This window comes from Pseudochaenichthys georgianus, chromosome 17 (genome assembly GCF_902827115.2).
Source record: "Pseudochaenichthys georgianus chromosome 17, fPseGeo1.2, whole genome shotgun sequence".
In the NCBI taxonomy this organism is placed as follows: Eukaryota; Metazoa; Chordata; class Actinopteri; order Perciformes; family Channichthyidae; genus Pseudochaenichthys; species Pseudochaenichthys georgianus.
Window position 1 is genome coordinate 42,185,859 of NC_047519.1, and position 20,851 is coordinate 42,206,709.

At 42.1% G+C, this 20,851-nt stretch overlaps 2 protein-coding genes and 1 pseudogene across 2 annotated transcripts; 1 reads left to right on the forward strand and 2 right to left on the reverse strand.

Annotated features, from left to right (window-relative positions):
* Nucleotides 1–949: 949 nt before the first annotated feature.
* Nucleotides 950–3,035, reverse strand: LOC117462257 (GTPase IMAP family member 4-like). The gene has a single exon (XM_034104396.2). It carries the CDS (start codon nt 2,977–2,979, stop codon nt 2,161–2,163), a length of 819 nt encoding a protein of 272 aa, XP_033960287.1. The 5' UTR covers nt 2,980–3,035; the 3' UTR covers nt 950–2,160.
* A 3,346-nt stretch (nt 3,036–6,381) lies between these two features.
* Nucleotides 6,382–8,885, forward strand: LOC117462665 (GTPase IMAP family member 9-like; annotated as a pseudogene).
* A 5,313-nt stretch (nt 8,886–14,198) lies between these two features.
* Nucleotides 14,199–19,636, reverse strand: LOC117462464 (GTPase IMAP family member 4-like). Its single transcript, XM_034104710.1, has 3 exons — nt 19,537–19,636; nt 17,776–17,871; nt 14,199–16,308 (listed from the first exon to the last, which is right to left on the reverse strand). Exons 1-3 carry the CDS (start codon nt 19,562–19,564, stop codon nt 15,365–15,367), a joined length of 1,068 nt encoding a protein of 355 aa, XP_033960601.1. The 5' UTR covers nt 19,565–19,636; the 3' UTR covers nt 14,199–15,364.
* Between the last annotated feature and the right edge of the window lie 1,215 nt (nt 19,637–20,851).

Here is a 20,851-nt window from a genome sequence, read left to right on the forward strand (position 1 = left end):
CGGGTCAGGGAGCAGGCGAGGCAGGCTGGTCAGGGACAGGCAGGGTCGAAACCGGGAGAGGCAATCTGAAGGGTAATGCGGGAAAGACTGGCATGCTGCAAAGTACGATCTGGCACTGAGGTGAGAGTGAAGGTGGCCTAAATACTAATGGAGCTGATGGGTGTAACAGAGTGAGAGAGAGACAGGGTGTGACTACCAGGTGACTAAGGAATGTTAATGCAGAAAAATAGGTGAGTGAGAAAGCAGACTGTGACATTAGCACAGTTTACAGTCAAGGATTTAAAAGAGAACTTTGATATAGAGGACCCTTTTCCCAGAATGCTGTTTCCTGTGGCGCTCTTCCCAGCTCCGGTCTTCCCCACCCAACGCAATCCGGAGCTCAGCGTTATTGTATGTGTTTGATTCTGATGGGAGGTCTGAAAAAAATGAAGACATATTTTGCAATCTCGTTATTTATAAAATTGTTCAACGACCAAATGAACAATGTTGACAGTGAGGGGGGTGGGCTCAAGATGGCTGAACAACCAAGGGATAACAATGTAACCATTGAAAAGTACTGTATGGGCCTACCCTTCTGTTCCACTACATCTTAGAGGTAAATATACTTATTGAGCTTGAGATACTTTTCAGATTTCAAGTTTTTCCTCCCCTTCCTGTCCAGTGAAAATCATGTATCTCCAGATGTGTTGATTTTGGTTTATATTAAGTAGTCTTTCGCTCTTTTCTTGCTGTAACAAATGCAATTTCCCCTCTGTGGGATGAATACATTATCCCACTGATTTTTATATAAGTGACAAAACTTAAGGATGGAGTGTTAACACCTTCTTACAGGGCGACCTCTTCCTGCACGATCAGAAATCAGAAAACCTTTCTTCCTCCCACAGAATTTTACACCTTTTCTTTAGGATTAATTGTCTTTTTACATACCTCGAATGATGTCAGTAAAGCATTACTCATTTATTATCAGCTTTATTTCATGATCACTGAGCAACACATTATTCACAATCTCTACATAATTATCATTGTCTGGTGCAGTCACAGTGATTACCTGGAAGACACTCATGCACTCCACACGTTTCTTACATCACTGAGATAAACGACCCATTAAACCACAAAACCCAGATTTATGTTCGATAGTAAACAAAAGAGTATTAATATCACACATGTGTTGCATGGAGTGTGATTTGCTGGAAGTTACAGACATTGCACACCTTGCACCACTTTATATGTCCACTATGTGGTGCTAGAGAAACACTATTAACAAACAGAATGTCACTAAACATCAATTGTAGACCACACATTGTTATTTCATGATGTTTGCCACATGAGGCTGACTTCCTGTTGCCTTTAGGTGTTGCTATGACTTATCAAGCACGCAACATTGGTAGTTTGGAGACTGCACAATGAAGTTACAACAACTTCCTGTTTCATGGCGAGTGTCTATATGGCTGCCAGCGTTATGGAATTAAAAAGATACTGGACAAAAGTTAAGTTAATACCTGATAGATATTGTAAATCTACAGGTGAAATTAAGCGCAAGGGCTTTGTTAAAGTTGTGTTGAGGGAGCTATCGAGCCAACTTGCCTAACTGACGAAATATAACCATATCAGTTAACTAAGTGTATGCGTGTGCCACGTTTTGTGCGTCTAAATGCAACCCTTAGCCCTAAAAAAATCTGTTGAAGCCGTTGAACGCAGACACACAACTTTCACTATCCAGATTTCCCCATGTCTTCCGCTTTACTCACTACATGTCAGAGAGATCTGCATAACCTACGGGAGGAGGAATTTAAAGTACAAAACCTTACGACCTTCTTTCTTCTTTTTTCTTTATCAAGCAAACAATGAAAACACAACATCTGAAAAACATTGTTCAGTTGAAATCAGATTAATAACACCACTTTACCTTATTAACATCTTTGTTCTTGACATTCTGTGACACAGTTAGTGTTTGGTCAAAACTCACCCCTGGTATAACTGAGAAACTATAAATCACACATTGAAATTCAAAAAGGGGGACGGTGGAGATTAACAAGGAGTCAGACAGTCAAAGGTTTGCTGAATGTGCTGCCGTCCAGCATCAAGCCTGACTGTCTCACGCAAACCGGCTGTTATTTAAAAAGGGATTTAACTACTTAATTACGCCATTTATAAACCTAATTATGTAAGGGGTGTTCTCAGCTTCCTGTCTGGCCCTCCTTCATGCTCTTCTCTAAATCTCCTCATCTCCTCCTCCATTTCTCTTTCACGAGTTTCATGTGGCATTTTCAAACCGACATCTTTCATTTCCTTCATTTGTTGCTCATACTTTTCCGACATTTTCTTCTCAATTTTCTCCTTCTCTTTGCGCATTTCCTCTTCTCTCTCTTTAAGGATTCTCTGTGTTTCTGCTTCTATGGCCCTCTCTGCCTCCTGGAACATCTCAGTGGTGTAATGGCTTCCTCCGTTCTTCTCTGTGATATTTCTGATCTTCTTGAGCAGCTCTCTGACCTGAGAACGATCCTTCTCCTCATTATTGAAGACGTGGTACTGGCCGTTACATCTGGCCACAAGTTCCTTCAGCTCTTCGCTTTCTTTCAAGAACTCTTCGATAGGTGTTCCTTTGAGCTGGTCACCGTGAGTAAAGAGAACCATGCTGTATCTGTCGGCTTGCTCTCCAAAGATTTCCTGAATCTTCTGAACCGACTGCTTTTCTTCATCGTTGAATCTGCCCAGTTTGATGATGACCAGGAAGACATGGGGTCCAGGAGCAGCAAAAACAACGCTCTGAACAATATATTTTCTGGTCTTCTCTTCATCAATGCTGGTGTCAAACAGACCTGGAGTGTCAATGACAGCAACCTCTTGTCCATCCACCTCACCAGCAGCCTTAGCACAGGCTTTAGTCAGAGATTTAAAAGAAAACTCTGATTTAAAGTGCTCTTTTCCCAGAATGGTGTTTCCTGTGGCGCTCTTCCCAGCTCCAGTTTTCCCAACCATCACAATCCGGAGTACCTTATCATTGTGGCCAGAGTATTTGTTGTGGCAGTTTGTAGAAGGTTTGAGACGAACAGACTGAAAAACAGAAGAAAAAACATTACATTTGTTACAAACACAATTGTTTAACTTTTGAGGTTCCAATAGAACCTGTTATGGTTATACAAATAAACCACAAGGAGTGCCTGTCAGACCCTCTAACATCTGATATCACATTTACATCAAACCAAACAATATAATCTAAAATCACATCTTATTCAATCAGAAGAAACCCAACTTGTGCAGGAGCATTGACAGAACACAGGGAATCACACAAGGAACAAATAAAACTAGACATCAGGAATCAGAGAGGATCAGAGACAACGTATCGAAGCGAACAAAAGTGAAGGACAATATCAGACAAACAGGCGGGAAACACAAAGACAGGAAGTAAAAACAGACATCACACACGGAGGTAAATGGACTGTACTTATAAATCTCTTTATCAGGTATTCTGGACCCCTCAAAGCTCTTTACACACTGCGAGTCATTCACCCATTCACACCTCATTCATGCAGAGCAGCACTACTTGCTGTGAGCTCTGAGGGCTAACAGCTAACGGCTGATGTTGGTTTTCTGTGGTTCGCATTGAAGATGACGTCACGGCTCCGCCTACACTGCGTTACTATAGTTACTGCCCCAGCTACTAAACTGTAATGGAAACGCAGCATAAAGTGATCCTGGCCTACCAAGGCCTAACGATACCGTACTAAGCCGTGCGAGGCCCTGCAGTGGAAATGCGCCATAAGCTTCCCTAGGCTCCTCATATCTGTTCAGAAACTAGACAAAGTTAAACAAGTACAAACCACAGACTGCCTGTGTCATGGCGAATACAGTCGCTGGTTTATTTATGTCTGTAGGCCGATGTTGTGAGTGTGGACGGTCGGAGCATATACAACGTTAGCTTAGCCGATCTCCATTCAGAAAACACGCATTTTAAAAGGGTGTTTCTCTGCCGTCTGTCTGCAGACTTGTCAAAGCATTACTTCATGGTTTTTACTAACCGCTATCAGTATGTTGTTACTTTGGCATCATTTTGAAACGTGTATTACAATTAAATCATGGTCAAATATGTTCATCTTGTTGTAGTTGCCAGCGATTCTCTCACTACTTTGGCATATTCAGCCCGGTGTTGGCCCGGAAAGAAACTCGATTTTTCCGAGCCAGAAAAAGTGAAAAAGTACCCGCTAGCCGGAACTATGCCTAGTGGAAACGCAACCAACACACACACACCACACACACACACACACCACACACACACACCACACACACACACACACACACACCACACACCACACCACCACACACACACACACACCACACACACACACACACACACACACACACACACACACACCACACACACACACACACACACACACACACACACACCCACAACACACACACACACCCCACACACCATTGGCAATCAGGAGCAACTCAGGGTTCATATCTTACCCGAGGAATCGTCGACAGGTTGATGGCACGGGCTGGACCCAGAACATCCTGGTTGAAAGTCGACCGCACTCCCAAGCAGCCAAAGTCGCAGGAACACTTTTCAAAAGCATACAAAACACGTGAAACACAAAAAACATGATCATGACAGACACACGGTCGGTTTCCAGATATCCCTGATAATGCTGTCAACATAATTCAGCTCGGAAGGATTCACGGGGAATGACCGTGAACTATAGGAGGGTAGCTGGAAAGGGGCATAGGAACTCGGCAGACAGCCTTCGATTGAAACAGTTGTGGAGCAAATGCCGTACATTTTTACACAGAAAGCAAGTTTTTATTTAAGAAATCTGATGGGGGCAGGGGGAGGATGAAGAGGCATCCTCAGGAGTATTTTTTTTTCATTCAAAGCCCTCGCTGACACTTGCATTTCGATATGAATAACTGAAGATTAAGTGAATGGAGCAATAAACAGGCTTTTTAATGCGCTCAGAGCCGATATTGATAAGACCGCTTTTAATAAAGGACATGATGAGGGCTTTTCTCCGGGGTGTGAAGTGAAGCTTTAAGCTACGACTTTGAAGGAGTTTGTACCGTTTACGCATAGTGCTAATACTCATAAATGCACAGTTATCATAGCCCGAGCAGCAGCATGGTGTTGCCTGTTTACCACACACCGCAAACTAATAACCTAGCCTATTACAAGCTTAAACCCAATACATTTAATTCTGACAGACAAATGCCCCTACACCCTCACATTAATTGTAGGCCTGTACGTAAAAGTAATGGATGAATAGAAAATTATAGTCCTGTCTTTAAGTATAATACAATGTAAAGTCCTTTTCCTGCACCATGTTAAGGCTTCAAAACAGGCATTTTTTTGTGTTTGGAGAAATCACAATCAATGGCCCAGAATTGTACTTTATAAACTCTGAATCTTGTGGTGCTTGAACAAATACAGACTGGCTAAACCTGCTAGGTATATACTGTATATGCCTTTTTTGGAGCCCTTTTTTGCAATATTTATTTAAAAAAAAATGTTTTTTCTGTTTTTCTAGTGATTTAATTTTTTGTTTTGAGAAGTATAGAAAATGAAAATCATCCCTTTTTTTTAAGTTTAGTAAATCCCTTTTTGACCATGATAAAAAAGCCTTGTATTTCAATTTTGGTTTTTTCAATTTGAAAACGCAAAATTAAATATCCAGTCGTTTTTTGTTTTTGAATATCCATTTGTGAAAAGAAATCCAATGACCAAAACATACACTGACCGATATGTAGGTGGTCATATTTCCTAATAAACTGATCAAACAGTCCCAATACAAATACAATTCCAAGCATTTGAGAGCCTGGGTGATACACTCCAATGTTGGGAATGTATCACTGCTTTTACTTGATTTTACAGAATGTTCACAAGACTACATGAAACGTATTAAAAATAATAAGAATATGTTGGTCTCCCTTGAAAAGAGATCAATGATCTCAATGGGACCTACCTGGTTGAATAAAGGTTTGACATGAAAAGAAAAATGCATTTTAAGAGCCTGGGTGATTTTGATGATACTTGCTTGTATTACATTCTTCCCAAGACTACATTATTATGTATTATTAAGAATATTTAGGGGTAGCCAGTCAGAAGTTTGTTTGGGCTCCTGATTATAACTAAAGGCAACTTATACCCTTAAAACTTTGTTAGGCCCACAATGGGGTAATGTGTAGAAGTACGAAAGATAAAAACTAAACATGTTGTAGTGACTATTTGTCAAAAAGGTTTTCTCATTAAAATAAACGTACAGCTAGAGGCCACTGCTGCACCATGTCAGTTTCAGGTTGTACACAGGCAGTTAAGAAGTCAAACATTCAGGCAAGATTAACATTTAGTTTATTTTTTAATTTCCAGTATTTGTGTTCATCATGGTGCCTCTCTCTTTCTCTGGTAAAATAAAAAACAAGGTCCCTTCAAGGTGCATCACTTGCCTTTGACAGACCCTCTACCTTTATCACCAAACCTGCCATTGACCTAATAAACGCTTTCTATGTTGAGAATAGCGTCTACAGCAGGGGTGCCCAACCTTTTTGAACCGAGAGCTACTTTTAAAGTTGCCAGTCTGAGAGATCTACCAGTCCAAATAGAGGCTTAGCCATTACTGACAGCCTACTGCAGGTAAATACACACTTCTACTTGTATAAAACTGACCTTTGTACGATAATACTTCATAAAATACTGCAGATTCCTTTATCTTACCTCTTTTAATCTACACACCATACAAGTAGTTTAACTGAAGTGACACACAGTGTTGGAGTTTATTCACACGTCACTACAGTGGGTAATGTTTTCAAGGAAACATTTGAACATTGCTGCCACATATGACACAGGAATAAAGAAACGACTCTGAACCCTTTCTTTGCCATATATAAAAATAGTGTTGCTTACAAAAGTATAAATTAGGCTTACTAATAAGACGACTCAGATCTGAAGCTACTCAGGAAATCTGCTGCCAACGTGCAATAAAAAAGACACAATTAATAGAATCAACCATTTTTTGTGTTGAATTTTTAGTAGAGTATAAAATAAATGCCTTTTTAAAATAGGATGCAAGCAACACTAGTTTCTTAACCTGAATTGATAATAGACTATAATCAATGTAAACAGAAAGATCTTAATGTTTGCATTCTTATACCATTTGTACAATAATTATAATGAATAAGTTCAAACAAACTAAAACTTACAGCTGATTAATACGGTATCTAACTTGAGTTTTTATTGTATCAAAAACCTGTTGAAATGCTACTGTTATTTTTACTGTCCCCCAAAGCGCGTCGGCAGCCTCCAGGAAAGCTTCTTTCACAACTTCACCGTCTTTGAAAGACTTAATGTGTTTCGCAAGAACGTGACTGACACGATGAGATGCTCTGGAGCAGCCTTGCTCTTGTTGCTGGGCCTGGTGAAAATGGACTTCTGTGCATTTAGCTGTCCTTTCAGGCCCCTCCCCTTTTGGAGCGTAGGGCTTGAATTAGGAGGGAATTCCGTCTCGTAGCGGTTGTGCACTGTTTTGAAATGCCGCTCCTAAATTACCCTTCTTCGATAAAGCCACGCTCGCATTGCAGATGAGACAGATGGACTTTGAATTGGAATAGATACAACATAATCATCCTCCCACTCTGAGTGAAAATGATATATTTGGGGCTTTTTTGCTTCTGCCATTGCGGTCTTGTGTGTGTTGCGGACTGGTCACTCCTGTTGACACGGACAACGTCAGCGAACTAGTGCCCACTGCCCACAAGCCACGCCCCCGACACATGGGGTCACGCCGGCCAATCACAAAGCTTTGATGCGTTCAAGTGCATTATTCTGGCGGAGGAAGATTATGTTATAGGACATTAACGATACAACTGAATATTGTTGTTCTATTTTTAGACACATCTCGCGATCGACTGGGAATCTCCCCGCGATCGACCGGTCGATCGCGATCGACTGGTTGGGCACCCCTGGTCTACAGGAATACATGAAAAATATCAATTGAATGACATAGCTTCTACACCCGCTCTAGATTATTTAAACCACCTTGAGCCCACCCCCCTCACTGTCAACATTGGTCATTTGGTAGTTGAACCATTTTATAAATACAGAGATTGCTAAATATTTCTCCATGTTTTTCAGCCCTCCGATCAAAATCAAACACATACAATAACGAGGAATTCCGGATTGTGTTGGTGGGGAAGACCGGAGCTGGGAAGAGCGCCACCGGAAACACCATTCTGGGGAAAAAGCTCTTTATATCAAAGTGCTCTGCTGAATCTCTGACTGTAGACTGTTCTAATGCCTTTGGGGAAGTTGATGGACAAAGAGTTAAGGTTATTGACACTCCTGGTCTGTTTGACACCAAGATTGAAGAAGGGAAGACCAGAAACGATGTTGTTCAGAGCATTACATATGCTGCTCCTGGACCGCACGTCTTCCTGGTCGTCATCAGACTCGGCAGATTCACAGAGGAAGAAAAGCAGACAGTTCAGACGATTCGGGAAATCTTTGGAGAAGATGCAGACAGATACAGCATGGTTCTCTTTTCCCACGGTGATCTGCTTGAAGACCAGACTATCGAAGAGTTCTTGAAGGATGATGAAGATCTGCAGAAACTTGTGGCCAGATGTAACGGCCAGTACCACGTCTTCAATAATAAGTTGGAGGATCGTTCTCAGGTCAGAGAGCTGCTCAACAAGATCAGAAACATAGCAGAGAAGAACGGAGGAAGCCATTACACCACTGAAATGTTCCAGGAGGCAGAGAAGGCATAGAAGAGGCAAAACAAAGGATCATTGAAGAGAGAGAAGAAGAAATACACAAACAGGAAGAGGACATTAAAATGAGATTAGATCAAAAGTATGAGGAACAATTGAAGAAAATCGAAAGAGGATAGTGAGAGGTCAGACAGGCAGATAGAAGCTCATGAAAGAGAAATGGAGAAGGAGAGGAGGGAGAATGAGAGAAGAGGAGGAAAGGCAGATAGAAGCTCATGAAGAGAAATGGAGGAGGAGAGGAGGAGAATGAGAGAAAGAGGAGGACAGGTTGAGAGAAGCTCATGAAAAAGAAATGGAGGAGGTGAGGAGGAGAATAAGAGAAGAGAAGGAAAGCCTGAGAGAAGCTAATGACATGGATATGGAGGAGAAGAGGAGGATGAGAGAAGAGGAGGAAAGGCTAAAAGCAGCTAATGAAATAGAAATGGAGGAGAGGGGTAGAATGAGAGAAGAGGAGGACAGGAGGAGAGAAGCTTACAAAAGAGAAATGGAGGAGGAGAGGGAGAGAAGGAGAGAAGAGGAGGAGAGGAGGGGAGAAGCTTACAAAAGAGAAATGGAGGAGGAGAGGATGAGAATGAGAGAAGAGGAGGAGAGGAGGGGAGAAGCTAGCAAAAGAGAAATGGAGGAGGAGAGGGGGATAATGAGAGAAGAGATGGAGAGGAGGAGAGAAGCTAGCAAAAGAGACATGGAGGAGGAGAGTACGAGAATAAGAGAAGAGAAGGAGAGGCTAAAAGCAGCTCGTGAAAGAGACATGGAGGGCGAGAGGACGAGAATGAGAGATGAGGAGGAAAGGAAGGCCAGGAAGGATGCTGAGGACAGCCAGTCAATACAATACGTACTCTACTCTATTGTGAAAAAAGGTTTTAGATCTGTGATGTCTGGGTTGCACAGGTTTCCTGATACAGTCTGACCCTCTGGAATACCTCCTTGTTAATCTTCAGTCACCTTTTTGATTTTGTTGTTTGATGTGATTTACAGTAATATCAGTTATTTCAGTGGTGAGTTTTAATTAAATACTAACAGGATGTTAACATTCTAAACTATAGTAATGTACTGTAAACTAATTTGTTCTTTGATTGCTTTTACAAGAAAAAAAATATATATACATCATGAATTAATGCTTTTAAAATTGTATACGGATGCGTTTTCTTTGGCTTTCCTGTAACTGAAGGCGTAATGTCAATGTTGGGTTTTGTAAAAACGAAAGGTTAAAATCTACATACAGTATGTAATTAATTGTGTAATTCAATATGAAAAGGTTGGAACTCAAATGAATGTGTAAAGACAAACATCTAGCTATCAATAATGTCTCATAATCAAATAATGTTGAGTTCACATTGAGTGTGTTATGTAATTTGGTTGTTTAATAAACATTTTAAAAGTGAGTTGTAAGGGTCTATCTTAACATAAATCACAGTATTATTCACAACTGGATCTAAATAAAAATGTTTCATGTAAAAGAAAAGAAGAAATAAAGCCCGAACACATTAAAAGCAAACATGAACGTGTGCTAAATCTGAGCGTTTTAAATCGTGGTAACTTTAAGGATTTTCCATTGTTGACCTTTGTATCCAGAAAATACCTTAAACTCATTAATTATCTCAACAATAGCTGAACTTTTTAATTGGTTTGGACAACCAATCACAGCTTTGGTGAGGAACTTTAAGGACAATCTGGTAAATGCATTTGTTTGTAGCATGACACTTCTTCTGAAAACACAGCCAAGCAGTTTGCATCAACACATGTATCTAAAGAGATAAGTTATCATGGAACTATTTAAGTTTGTTTTAAACAAGAGTTTGAGGAATTTTGGTTTACTTTTTAGAGAAGAGCATTTATCTGTTACAACCCGGCTCGTGGGCTGGAACATAAAGCAGGGAGGCGAGACGAGGGGTACGAATAATATAGTTTATTGTTTAAACACAACAAACTAACACCAGCATCAGGTCCCCGAACTGGCGCAGAGAAAGTGCCCAGAGGAGTGAGAGACACGCAGCCGGCTGGGCTCCTCCTTTATCCCGCTTCATCAGGTGTAGCACATCAGATAGGCATCCGCCCACAGGTGAGGCTCATCAACACCTGAAACAACCAGAACAAACCACACACACACAAACACACGGCACCCCACGTGGTGTGGAGGGGTCGTCACACTCCCCCCCATAAGAAAGGAGTTCCCCTAGAACACCGTAAACTACAATAGTAACATTGTAATTCTGAACGGATCCATACAGACCGTTTTGTAGTTCCTGACTTTCCTCCTTCCCACCTCACCAGCTCCGGCCCCCGAAGATGCATTTCAAAAGCTCGGAGCTCTAGACAACGCATCGGCTACCACGTTATCCGAACCCTTAATGTGTCGAATGTCCAGGCAATGGGCCTGTAGGTACAGCATCCACCGCATTAACCTACGATTTGGACAACAAACTGAGTTCAAGGAAGTGATGGGGTTATGGTCTGTGTACACAACCAGCGGAACACTAGAGCCTAAATACACATCAAAATGCTGTAATGCCCAGATGAGCGCGAGGGTTTCCTTTTCGGTTTCCGAGTAGTTCAACTGAAACGAGTTACATCTTGGAATAGAAACTCACAGGGCGGTCCACCCCACTACCATCAGCTTGGAACAGTACGGCTCCTGTCCCGACATCACTTGCATCCACATGCAGTTGAAAAGGTCGAACCATGCAAGGAGCGGCCAGCACAGGAGGTGAAGACAGAACAGTCTTGACATTACCAAAAGCCTGCTGGAACACGTCTGACCAAACATACCGGGCTTTCCCTCTCAGCAAATCGATCAGGGGAGCTACCACAGTTGAAAAGTTCTTACAATAACTGCGATAATACCCAACTAACCCAAGGAACCGCTGAAGTTCTTTTTTGGTAGTAGGAACTGGGTACTTTGTTATCGCACTTACTTTAGCCTCAACGGCACACACAGTCCCCTGCCCTACCTTGCCCAAACACTTTGCCAAGTTCACCGTCAGGCACCCTTCACTCAACCGGTCAAACAGTCTCTTAAAGTCCAAATATTCTGCCGGAACCCCTGTGACATCCGTAACCAGGTTCATATCCACAGATAGTTGAGGTGCGGAAGCCTGCTTGAGGCAAACCTGATGACAGGAGGAACTCCAACCTAGAATGGACCCAGTTGCCCAGTCAATGTTTGGGTTGTGGCGGCGGAGCCACGGATAACCCAAAATCAGAGGGATTTGGAGGGACCGTAGCACATGAAACTGGATTGTCTCATGGTGGTTCCCCGACATGAGCATATGTACCGGCGTCGTCTGGTGTGTCACCGTTCCCAGTAGGTGACCATCCAAAGCATTAGCCGGTACCGGCTGGAGCAACCGAATCTGTTGGATGCCCAGCTGTAGTGCAAGCTCCTCGTCAATGATACTAACATCTGATCCAGAGTCGATAAAAACAGCCAGAGCCTGAGATTTGCCTGTCAGGAGGAGTTGAGCATGGCACACGGGTCTTAGATTGGGGATCAGCTCAGAGGTTTGGCCCACCAGTATACTCCCCATTACTGATGAGCTCTGCCTTTTACCGGACAACGGGAAACCATATGTCCAGCCTGACCACAGTAAAGGCAAAGATTACCTCTTCGACGTAATTCCCTCTCCTCAGAGGTAAGACTGGTACGACCCACTTGCATGGGCTCGACCTCCCCGTACCGTGAGTCAGAGTAGGAATGGGAATTCTCCGCTGAAACCGGAAGTCGAAATCTCCCGGAAACCGGAAGTTGTTGTCGCGAGCGTCTGTCTGTTGCTCTCCTCTCCGGGTCTGGATTCGTCTGTCAATCCGAGAGGTGAGCTCAATCAACCCATCCAAGGAAACAGGGAGATCATAGGAAACCAGCTCATCTCTCATATAATCCGCTAATCCTCTCAGATATGCGTCACACTGCGCCGGCTCGTTCCAGCTGCTGCGGCGGCTGCTGGTGCGGAAGTCAATAGCGTAATCCACCACCGTGCCGGAACCCTGGCTCAAACTCAGCAGACCTCCGGCAGCGTCGGGAGGCTCCGGAGCGTATCCTGTCGGGCCAGGGGCTGGAGCGAGCATCGGAGCTGCGGGCGGAGGGACGGTAGCAGCCATGGTAGCAGCTAGCTGTTGTACGGTGGCGGCCATCTGTTGCATCTGGGAGGTAAGGTAAGCCATCGTTTGTCCCTGGATTGAGGTTGCCTGGTGGGTCTCGGTAGCTAAGGTAGCTATCGTGACCTCCTGTCTTTGGATGGCATCCTCAACCCTCTCAAAGCGGTCTCTAGGAGACCTGGTGTTTGCTTGGTCCATTTCTGGCCAGATCGTTCTGTCACAAACGAGCTGAGGACCAAAATGCAGAACACGGGAAACCAGGGATAGTCGGTAACCAGCTTTATTGAAGGCAATAGGCTGGAAGGAGACAACATGGCAGATAGGAGGCAAAGGGCTGGTCGGGGACAGGCGAGGGTTCCAGGAGAAAGCAGGATGGGAGTCGCAGGTACAGACCGGGTCAGGGAGCAGGCGAGGCAGGCTGGTCAGGGACAGGCAGGGTCGAAACCGGGAGAGCAATCTGAAGGGTAATGCGGGAAAGACTGGCATGCTGCAAAGTACGATCTGGCACTGAGGTGAGAGTGAAGTGGGCCTAAATACTAATGGAGCTGATGGGTGTAACAGAGTGAGAGAGAGACAGGGTGTGACTACCAGGTGACTAAGGAATGTTAATGCAGAAAATAGGTGAGTGAGAAAGCAGACTGTGACATTAGCACAGTTTACAGTCAAGGATTTAAAAGAGAACTTTGATATAGAGGACCCTTTTCCCAGAATGCTGTTTCCTGTGGCGCTCTTCCCAGCTCCGGTCTTCCCCACCAACGCAATCCGGAGCTCAGCGTTATTGTATGTGTTTGATTCTGATGGGAGGTCTGAAAAAAATGAAGACATATTTTGCAATCTCGTTATTTATAAAATTGTTCAACGACCAAATGAACAATGTTGACAGTGAGGGGGGTGGGCTCAAGATGGCTGAACAACCAAGGGATAACAATGTAACCCATTGAAAAGTACTGTATGGGCCTACCCTTCTGTTCCACTACATCTTAGAGGTAAATATACTTATTGAGCTTGAGATACTTTTCAGATTTCAAGTTTTTCCTCCCCTTCCTGTCCAGTGAAAATCATGTATCTCCAGATGTGTTGATTTTGGTTTATATTAAGTAGTCTTTCGCTCTTTTCTTGCTGTAACAAATGCAATTTCCCCTCTGTGGGATGAATACATTATCCCACTGATTTTTATATAAGTGACAAAACTTAAGGATGGAGTGTTAACACCTTCTTACAGGGCGACCTCTTCCTGCACGATCAGAAATCAGAAAACCTTTCTTCCTCCCACAGAATTTTACACCTTTTCTTTAGGATTAATTGTCTTTTTACATACCTCGAATGATGTCAGTAAAGCATTACTCATTTATTATCAGCTTTATTTCATGATCACTGAGCAACACATTATTCACAATCTCTACATAATTATCATTGTCTGGTGCAGTCACAGTGATTACCTGGAAGACACTCATGCACTCCACACGTTTCTTACATCACTGAGATAAACGACCCATTAAACCACAAAACCCAGATTTATGTTCGATAGTAAACAAAAGAGTATTAATATCACACATGTGTTGCATGGAGTGTGATTTGCTGGAAGTTACAGACATTGCACACCTTGCACCACTTTATATGTCCACTATGTGGTGCTAGAGAAACACTATTAACAAACAGAATGTCACTAAACATCAATTGTAGACCACACATTGTTATTTCATGATGTTTGCCACATGAGGCTGACTTCCTGTTGCCTTTAGGTGTTGCTATGACTTATCAAGCACGCAACATTGGTAGTTTGGAGACTGCACAATGAAGTTACAACAACTTCCTGTTTCATGGCGAGTGTCTAATATGGCTGCCAGCGTTATGGAATTAAAAAGATACTGGACAAAAGTTAAGTTAATACCTGATAGATATTGTAAATCTACAGGTGAAATTAAGCGCAAGGGCTTTGTTAAAGTTGTGTTGAGGGAGCTATCGAGCCAACTTGCCTAACTGACGAAATATAACCATATCAGTTAACTAAGTGTATGCGTGTGCCACGTTTTGTGCGTCTAAATGCAACCCTTAGCCCTAAAAAAATCTGTTGAAGCCGTTGAACGCAGACACACAACTTTCACTATCCAGATTTCCCCATGTCTTCCGGCTTTACTCACTACATGTCAGAGAGATCTGCATAACCTACGGGGAGGAGGAATTTAAAGTACAAAACCTTACGACCTTCTTTCTTCTTTTTTCTTTATCAAGCAAACAATGAAAACACAACATCTGAAAAACATTGTTCAGTTGAAATCAGATTAATAACACCACTTTACCTTATTAACATCTTTGTTCTTGACATTCTGTGACACAGTTTAGTGTTTGGTCAAAACTCACCCCTGGTATAACTGAGAAACTATAAATCACACATTGAAATTCAAAAAGGGGGACGGTGGAGATTAACAAGGAGTCAGACAGTCAAAGGTTTGCTGAATGTGCTGCCGTCCAGCATCAAGCCTGACTGTCTCACGCAAACCGGCTGTTATTTAAAAAGGGATTTAACTACTTTAATTACGCCATTTATAAACCTAATTATGTAAGGGGTGTTCTCAGCTTCCTGTCTGGCCCTCCTTTCATGCTCTTCTCTAAATCTCCTCATCTCCTCCTCCATTTCTCTTTCACGAGTTTCATGTGGCATTTTCAAACCGACATCTTTCATTTCCTTCATTTGTTGCTCATACTTTTCCGACATTTTCTTCTCAATTTTCTCCTTCTCTTTGCGCATTTCCTCTTCTCTCTCTTTAAGGATTCTCTGTGTTTCTGCTTCTATGGCCCTCTCTGCCTCCTGGAACATCTCAGTGGTGTAATGGCTTCCTCCGTTCTTCTCTGTGATATTTCTGATCTTCTTGAGCAGCTCTCTGACCTGAGAACGATCCTTCTCCTCATTATTGAAGACGTGGTACTGGCCGTTACATCTGGCCACAAGTTCCTTCAGCTCTTCGCTTTTTTTCAATGACTCTTCGATAGGTTTTCCTTTGAGCAGGTCACCGTGAGTAAAGAGAACCATGCTGTATCTGTCGGCTTGCTCTCCAAAGATTTCCTGAATCTTCTGAACCGACTGCTTTTCTTCATCGTTGAATCTGCCCAGTTTGATGATGACCAGGAAGACATGGGGTCCAGGAGCAGCAAAAACAACGCTCTGAACAATATATTTTCTGGTCTTCTCTTCATCAATGCTGGTGTCAAACAGACCTGGAGTGTCAATGACAGCAACCTCTTGTCCATCCACCTCACCAGCAGCCTTAGCACAGGCTTTAGTCAGAGATTTAAAAGAAAACTCTGATTTAAAGTGCTCTTTTCCCAGAATGGTGTTTCCTGTGGCGCTCTTCCCAGCTCCAGTTTTCCCAACCATCACAATCCGGAGTACCTTATCATTGTGGCCAGAGTATTTGTTGTGGCAGTTTGTAGAAGGTTGAGACGAACAGACTGAAAAACAGAAGAAAAAACATTACATTTGTTACAAACACAATTGTTTAACTTTTGAGGTTCCAAATAGAACCTGTTATGGTTATACAAATAAACCACAAGGAGTGCCTGTCAGACCCTCTAACATCTGATATCACATTTACATCAAACCAAACAATATAATCTAAAATCACATCTTATTCAATCAGAAGGAAACCCAACTTGTGCAGGAGCATTGACAGAACACAGGGAATCACACAAGGAACAAATAAAACTAGACATCAGGAATCAGAGAGGATCAGAGACAACGTATCGAAAGCGAACAAAAGTGAAGACATATATCAGACAAACAGGCGGGAAACACAAAGACAGGAAGTAAAAACAGACATCACACACGGAGGTAAATGGACTGTACTTATAAATCTCTTTATCAGGTATTCTGGACCCCTCAAAGCTCTTTACACACTGCGAGTCATTCACCCATTCACACCTCATTCATGCAGAGCAGCACTACTTGCTGTGAGCTCTGAGGGCTAACAGCTAACGGCTGATGTTGGTTTTCTGTGGTTCGCATTGAAGATGACGTCACGGCTCCGCCTACACTGCGTTACTATAGTTACTGCCCCAGCTACTAAACTGTAATGGAAACGCAGCATAAAGTGATCCTGGCCTACCAAGGCCTAACGATACCGTACTAAGCCGTGCGAGGCCCTGCAGTGGAAATGCGCCATAAGCTTCCCTAGGCTCCTCATATCTGTTCAGAAACTAGACAAAAGTTAAACAAGTACAAACCACAGACTGCCTGTGTCATGGCGAATACAGTCGCTGGTTTATTTATGTCTGTAGGCCGATGTTGTGAGTGTGGACGGTCGGAGCATATACAACGTTAGCTTAGCCGATCTCCATTCAGAAAACACGCATTTTAAAAGGGTGTTTCTCTGCCGTCTGTCTGCAGACTTGTCAAAGCATTACTTCATGGTTTTTACTAACCGCTATCAGTATGTTGTTACTTTGGCATCATTTTGAAACGTGTATTACAATTAAATCATGGTCAAATATGTTCATCTTGTTGTAGTTGCCAGCGATTCTCTCACTACTTTGGCATATTCAGCCCGGTTGTTGGCCCGGAAAGAAACTCGATTTTTCCGAGCCAGAAAAAGTGAAAAAGTACCCGCTAGCCGGAACTATGCCTAGTGGAAACGCAACCAACACACACACACACACACACACACACACACACACACACACACACACACACACACACACACACACACACACACACACACACACACACAACACACACACACACACACACACACACACACACACACACACACACACACACACACACACACACACACACACACACACACACACACACACACACACACACACACACACACACACACACACACACACACACACACACACACACACACACACACACACCATTGGCAATCAGGAGCAACTCAGGGTTCAGTATCTTACCCGAGGAATCGTCGACAGGTTGATGGCACGGGCTGGACCCAGAACATCCTGGTTGAAAGTCGACCGCACTCCCAAGCAGCCAAAGTCGCAGGAACACTTTTCAAAAGCATACAAAACACGTGAAACACAAAAAACATGATCATGACAGACACACGGTCGGTTTCCAGATATCCCTGATAATGCTGTCAACATAATTCAGCTCGGAAGGATTCAGCGGGGGAATGACCGTGAACTATAGGAGGGTAGCTGGAAAGGGGCATAGGAACTCGGCAGACAGCCTTCGATTGAAACAGTTGTGGAGCAAATGCCGTACATTTTTACACAGAAAGCAAGTTTTTATTTAAGAAAATCTGATGGGGGCAGGGGGAGGATGAAGAGGCATCCTCAGGAGTATTTTTTTTCATTCAAAGCCCTCGCTGACACTTGCATTTCGATATGAATAACTGAAGATTAAGTGAATGGAGCAATAAAACAGGCTTTTAATGCGCTCAGAGCCGATATTGATAAGACCGCTTTTAATAAAGGACATGATGAGGGCTTTTCTCCGGGGTGTGAAGTGAAGCTTTAAGCTACAGACTTTTGAAGGAGTTTGTACCTGTTTACGCATAGTGCTAATACTCATAAATGCACACAGTTATCATAGCCAGAGCAGCAGCATGGTGTTGCCTGTTTACCACACCGCAAACTAATAACCTAGCCTATTACAAGCTTACTAACCCCAATACATTTAATTCTGACAGACAAATGCCCCTACACCCTCAACATTAAATTGTAGGCCTGTACGTAAAAGTAAATGGATGAATAGAAAAATTATTTATATTGTATGAAGAAAGTGGTTTGTGCTCTTTTTTGTTGTTAAAGGTCATCATGCTATTTTTAGGCAATAGCATAGGTCTCAGATATATAAAAAACATGTCTATAAAGTGTTTGCTCCAAATACCCAAACAGATCACCCATTCTAGCCATAGCTCCTATCCCTCTATTTCACTTCCTGTTTCAAAAGTGTTGATTTGGTTATAAAGCTTTATAGGGGGTATGGAGCTCAAAGTAAGGTAAATAAATAATAAAATAAAGGTCTTTTATTTTGAAACTCTACTTCAGATTGTCCTGATTTTCTCTGAGTGACTAGATGGGGTATCCTGCTATCACCCTGAAGTGAAATAAGTATTTGATACTGGAGGGTCTTTGTTTTATTCGCATCTAAAACAGAGGGATGATAGCTCATGACACTTCAAAGGTCTTTTATCTTGAAACTCTTTAAGTTTTACATTCACTCAGTTATAATGTGGTAGTTATACGTAGTTCATCTTACTTTATTATTGATCAGATTTGCCCTATATAGTATATCTTTTTAATATGTTTGGTATAATTGTTATTGACCGAGTAAGCACTTTTATTTTGAAGGCAGTTTTTCCAGGCTGCTACCGTAATGCATAGGATACTCGCGCACCGCAAAACAACGCGGATGCTGGCTTGACTGTGTTTTCCAAAGTGGAGGCTGGTTTGACCGCAGATTAAGTTAACAAGGGATTTAAAAAAAAAATTATTATTCTGGAAGATCCACTCCCACCCCTCACCGATAAAAACAGCGCTGGCCTGTAAAATAAAAATACTTCCCTCTCCACTCACAAAGGAGTTCATATACTGCAGGTTTCAAATCAAAAGGTTTGGCTTGTAAGCGTTTGATGTATGTGTAACGATAAATATAGATTTAAATGAAAATGTTACAATCAACAGCATGAATACAGTTTATCAACGTACCATTCAGCAGGGCAAATGTGCTGGCCATAGTTAGTTATGGAGGGAGCAGCTGGTCTGCTGCTGAGCTGAGGAAGTGAAGTTAGTCTGCAGCAACACTTCCTTAAACAGAGACTTCATGAAGCAAACCACACCCACACACTGCTGACATCACAGTCTGAAGTTCAGCTACAGTGGGATGATTCATAGATTAAAAAGTATAAGATCCTTCCCTTAAATTGTGGAGGACAGAGCACATGTGGAGCACTACATTTTTTCATGCAACCACACCTCTCCACGAAAGCTTCCTCCAGCAAACCACACCCATATCACCATGTTGACAGCAAAGCAAAGTGAAGATGAGGTTTGTATAGTTATTTATCTGCAGAGTGTTTTCTTGGTCTGAACACTCACAAGAAGCAGCATTTTATACTAAAAGTAAAATAGTACTTACTTAATGTACCATTAATGTATTTGAAAGCTAAAGTCAATCCACCATAATGGTAATACGTTTATAAATGACTTCAGATGTACTCAAACATATTGGAGTATATTGTCCATCTGTTTTGGGGCATTTTGTTCATTTGAAGTGTGCTCAATACTGGTTTTCTTTGTAGCTCTAGTGTACAGTCTTCATATTCTAATATATGTGAGAATAAAATGGATATATGTTTATATACATACAACTCTAAAGAGAAACCCCTTCAACATGTTTAGTTTTTCTGGTTTTACTTTTTATTATTCATTTGATGAAACAATTAATAAATAATAAAATGTGATCTATGAACTTCGACCAACATATCTCCCATATTTCAAGTACATTTCAAATATGGTGATTTAGACCCTTTCTTTGTAAAAGAAGGACAACCGGTCAAAATCACGAAATGATTCAAAGAAGACGTGTTCATATTCAGTTTTAAAGAACACAAAACATATCTTTTAACGTAGGAATAGTTTAGGAATCAATACAGCAATGATTGAGTCCACCACTGTTGACATCAACTGCAGAAGTTTATCAAATGCCAAATATATGAATGTTTCCAAAAGATCAATGCTGTCTGAGATATCAAATGTGAGTGGAAATGTGTGACCGAATGTCGGCCAGGTGCTGTGAAATGGAGAAAGATCATGTTTGGGTTACAGCACCCCCATGTGTCCAGCGAATAAAATACTTCCGTGCTAGATCTGAACATTTCTACCAAAGGCTCCATTACTAATGCAAATGATAAAGGAGATAAAGGGCATACTTATGTTATACTTTAACTTATTAGTTAATGAGAATACATTGAACCATTAATGGAACCTGAGGCTTGGTGTGTAGAAGTTGTCCAAACCAAAG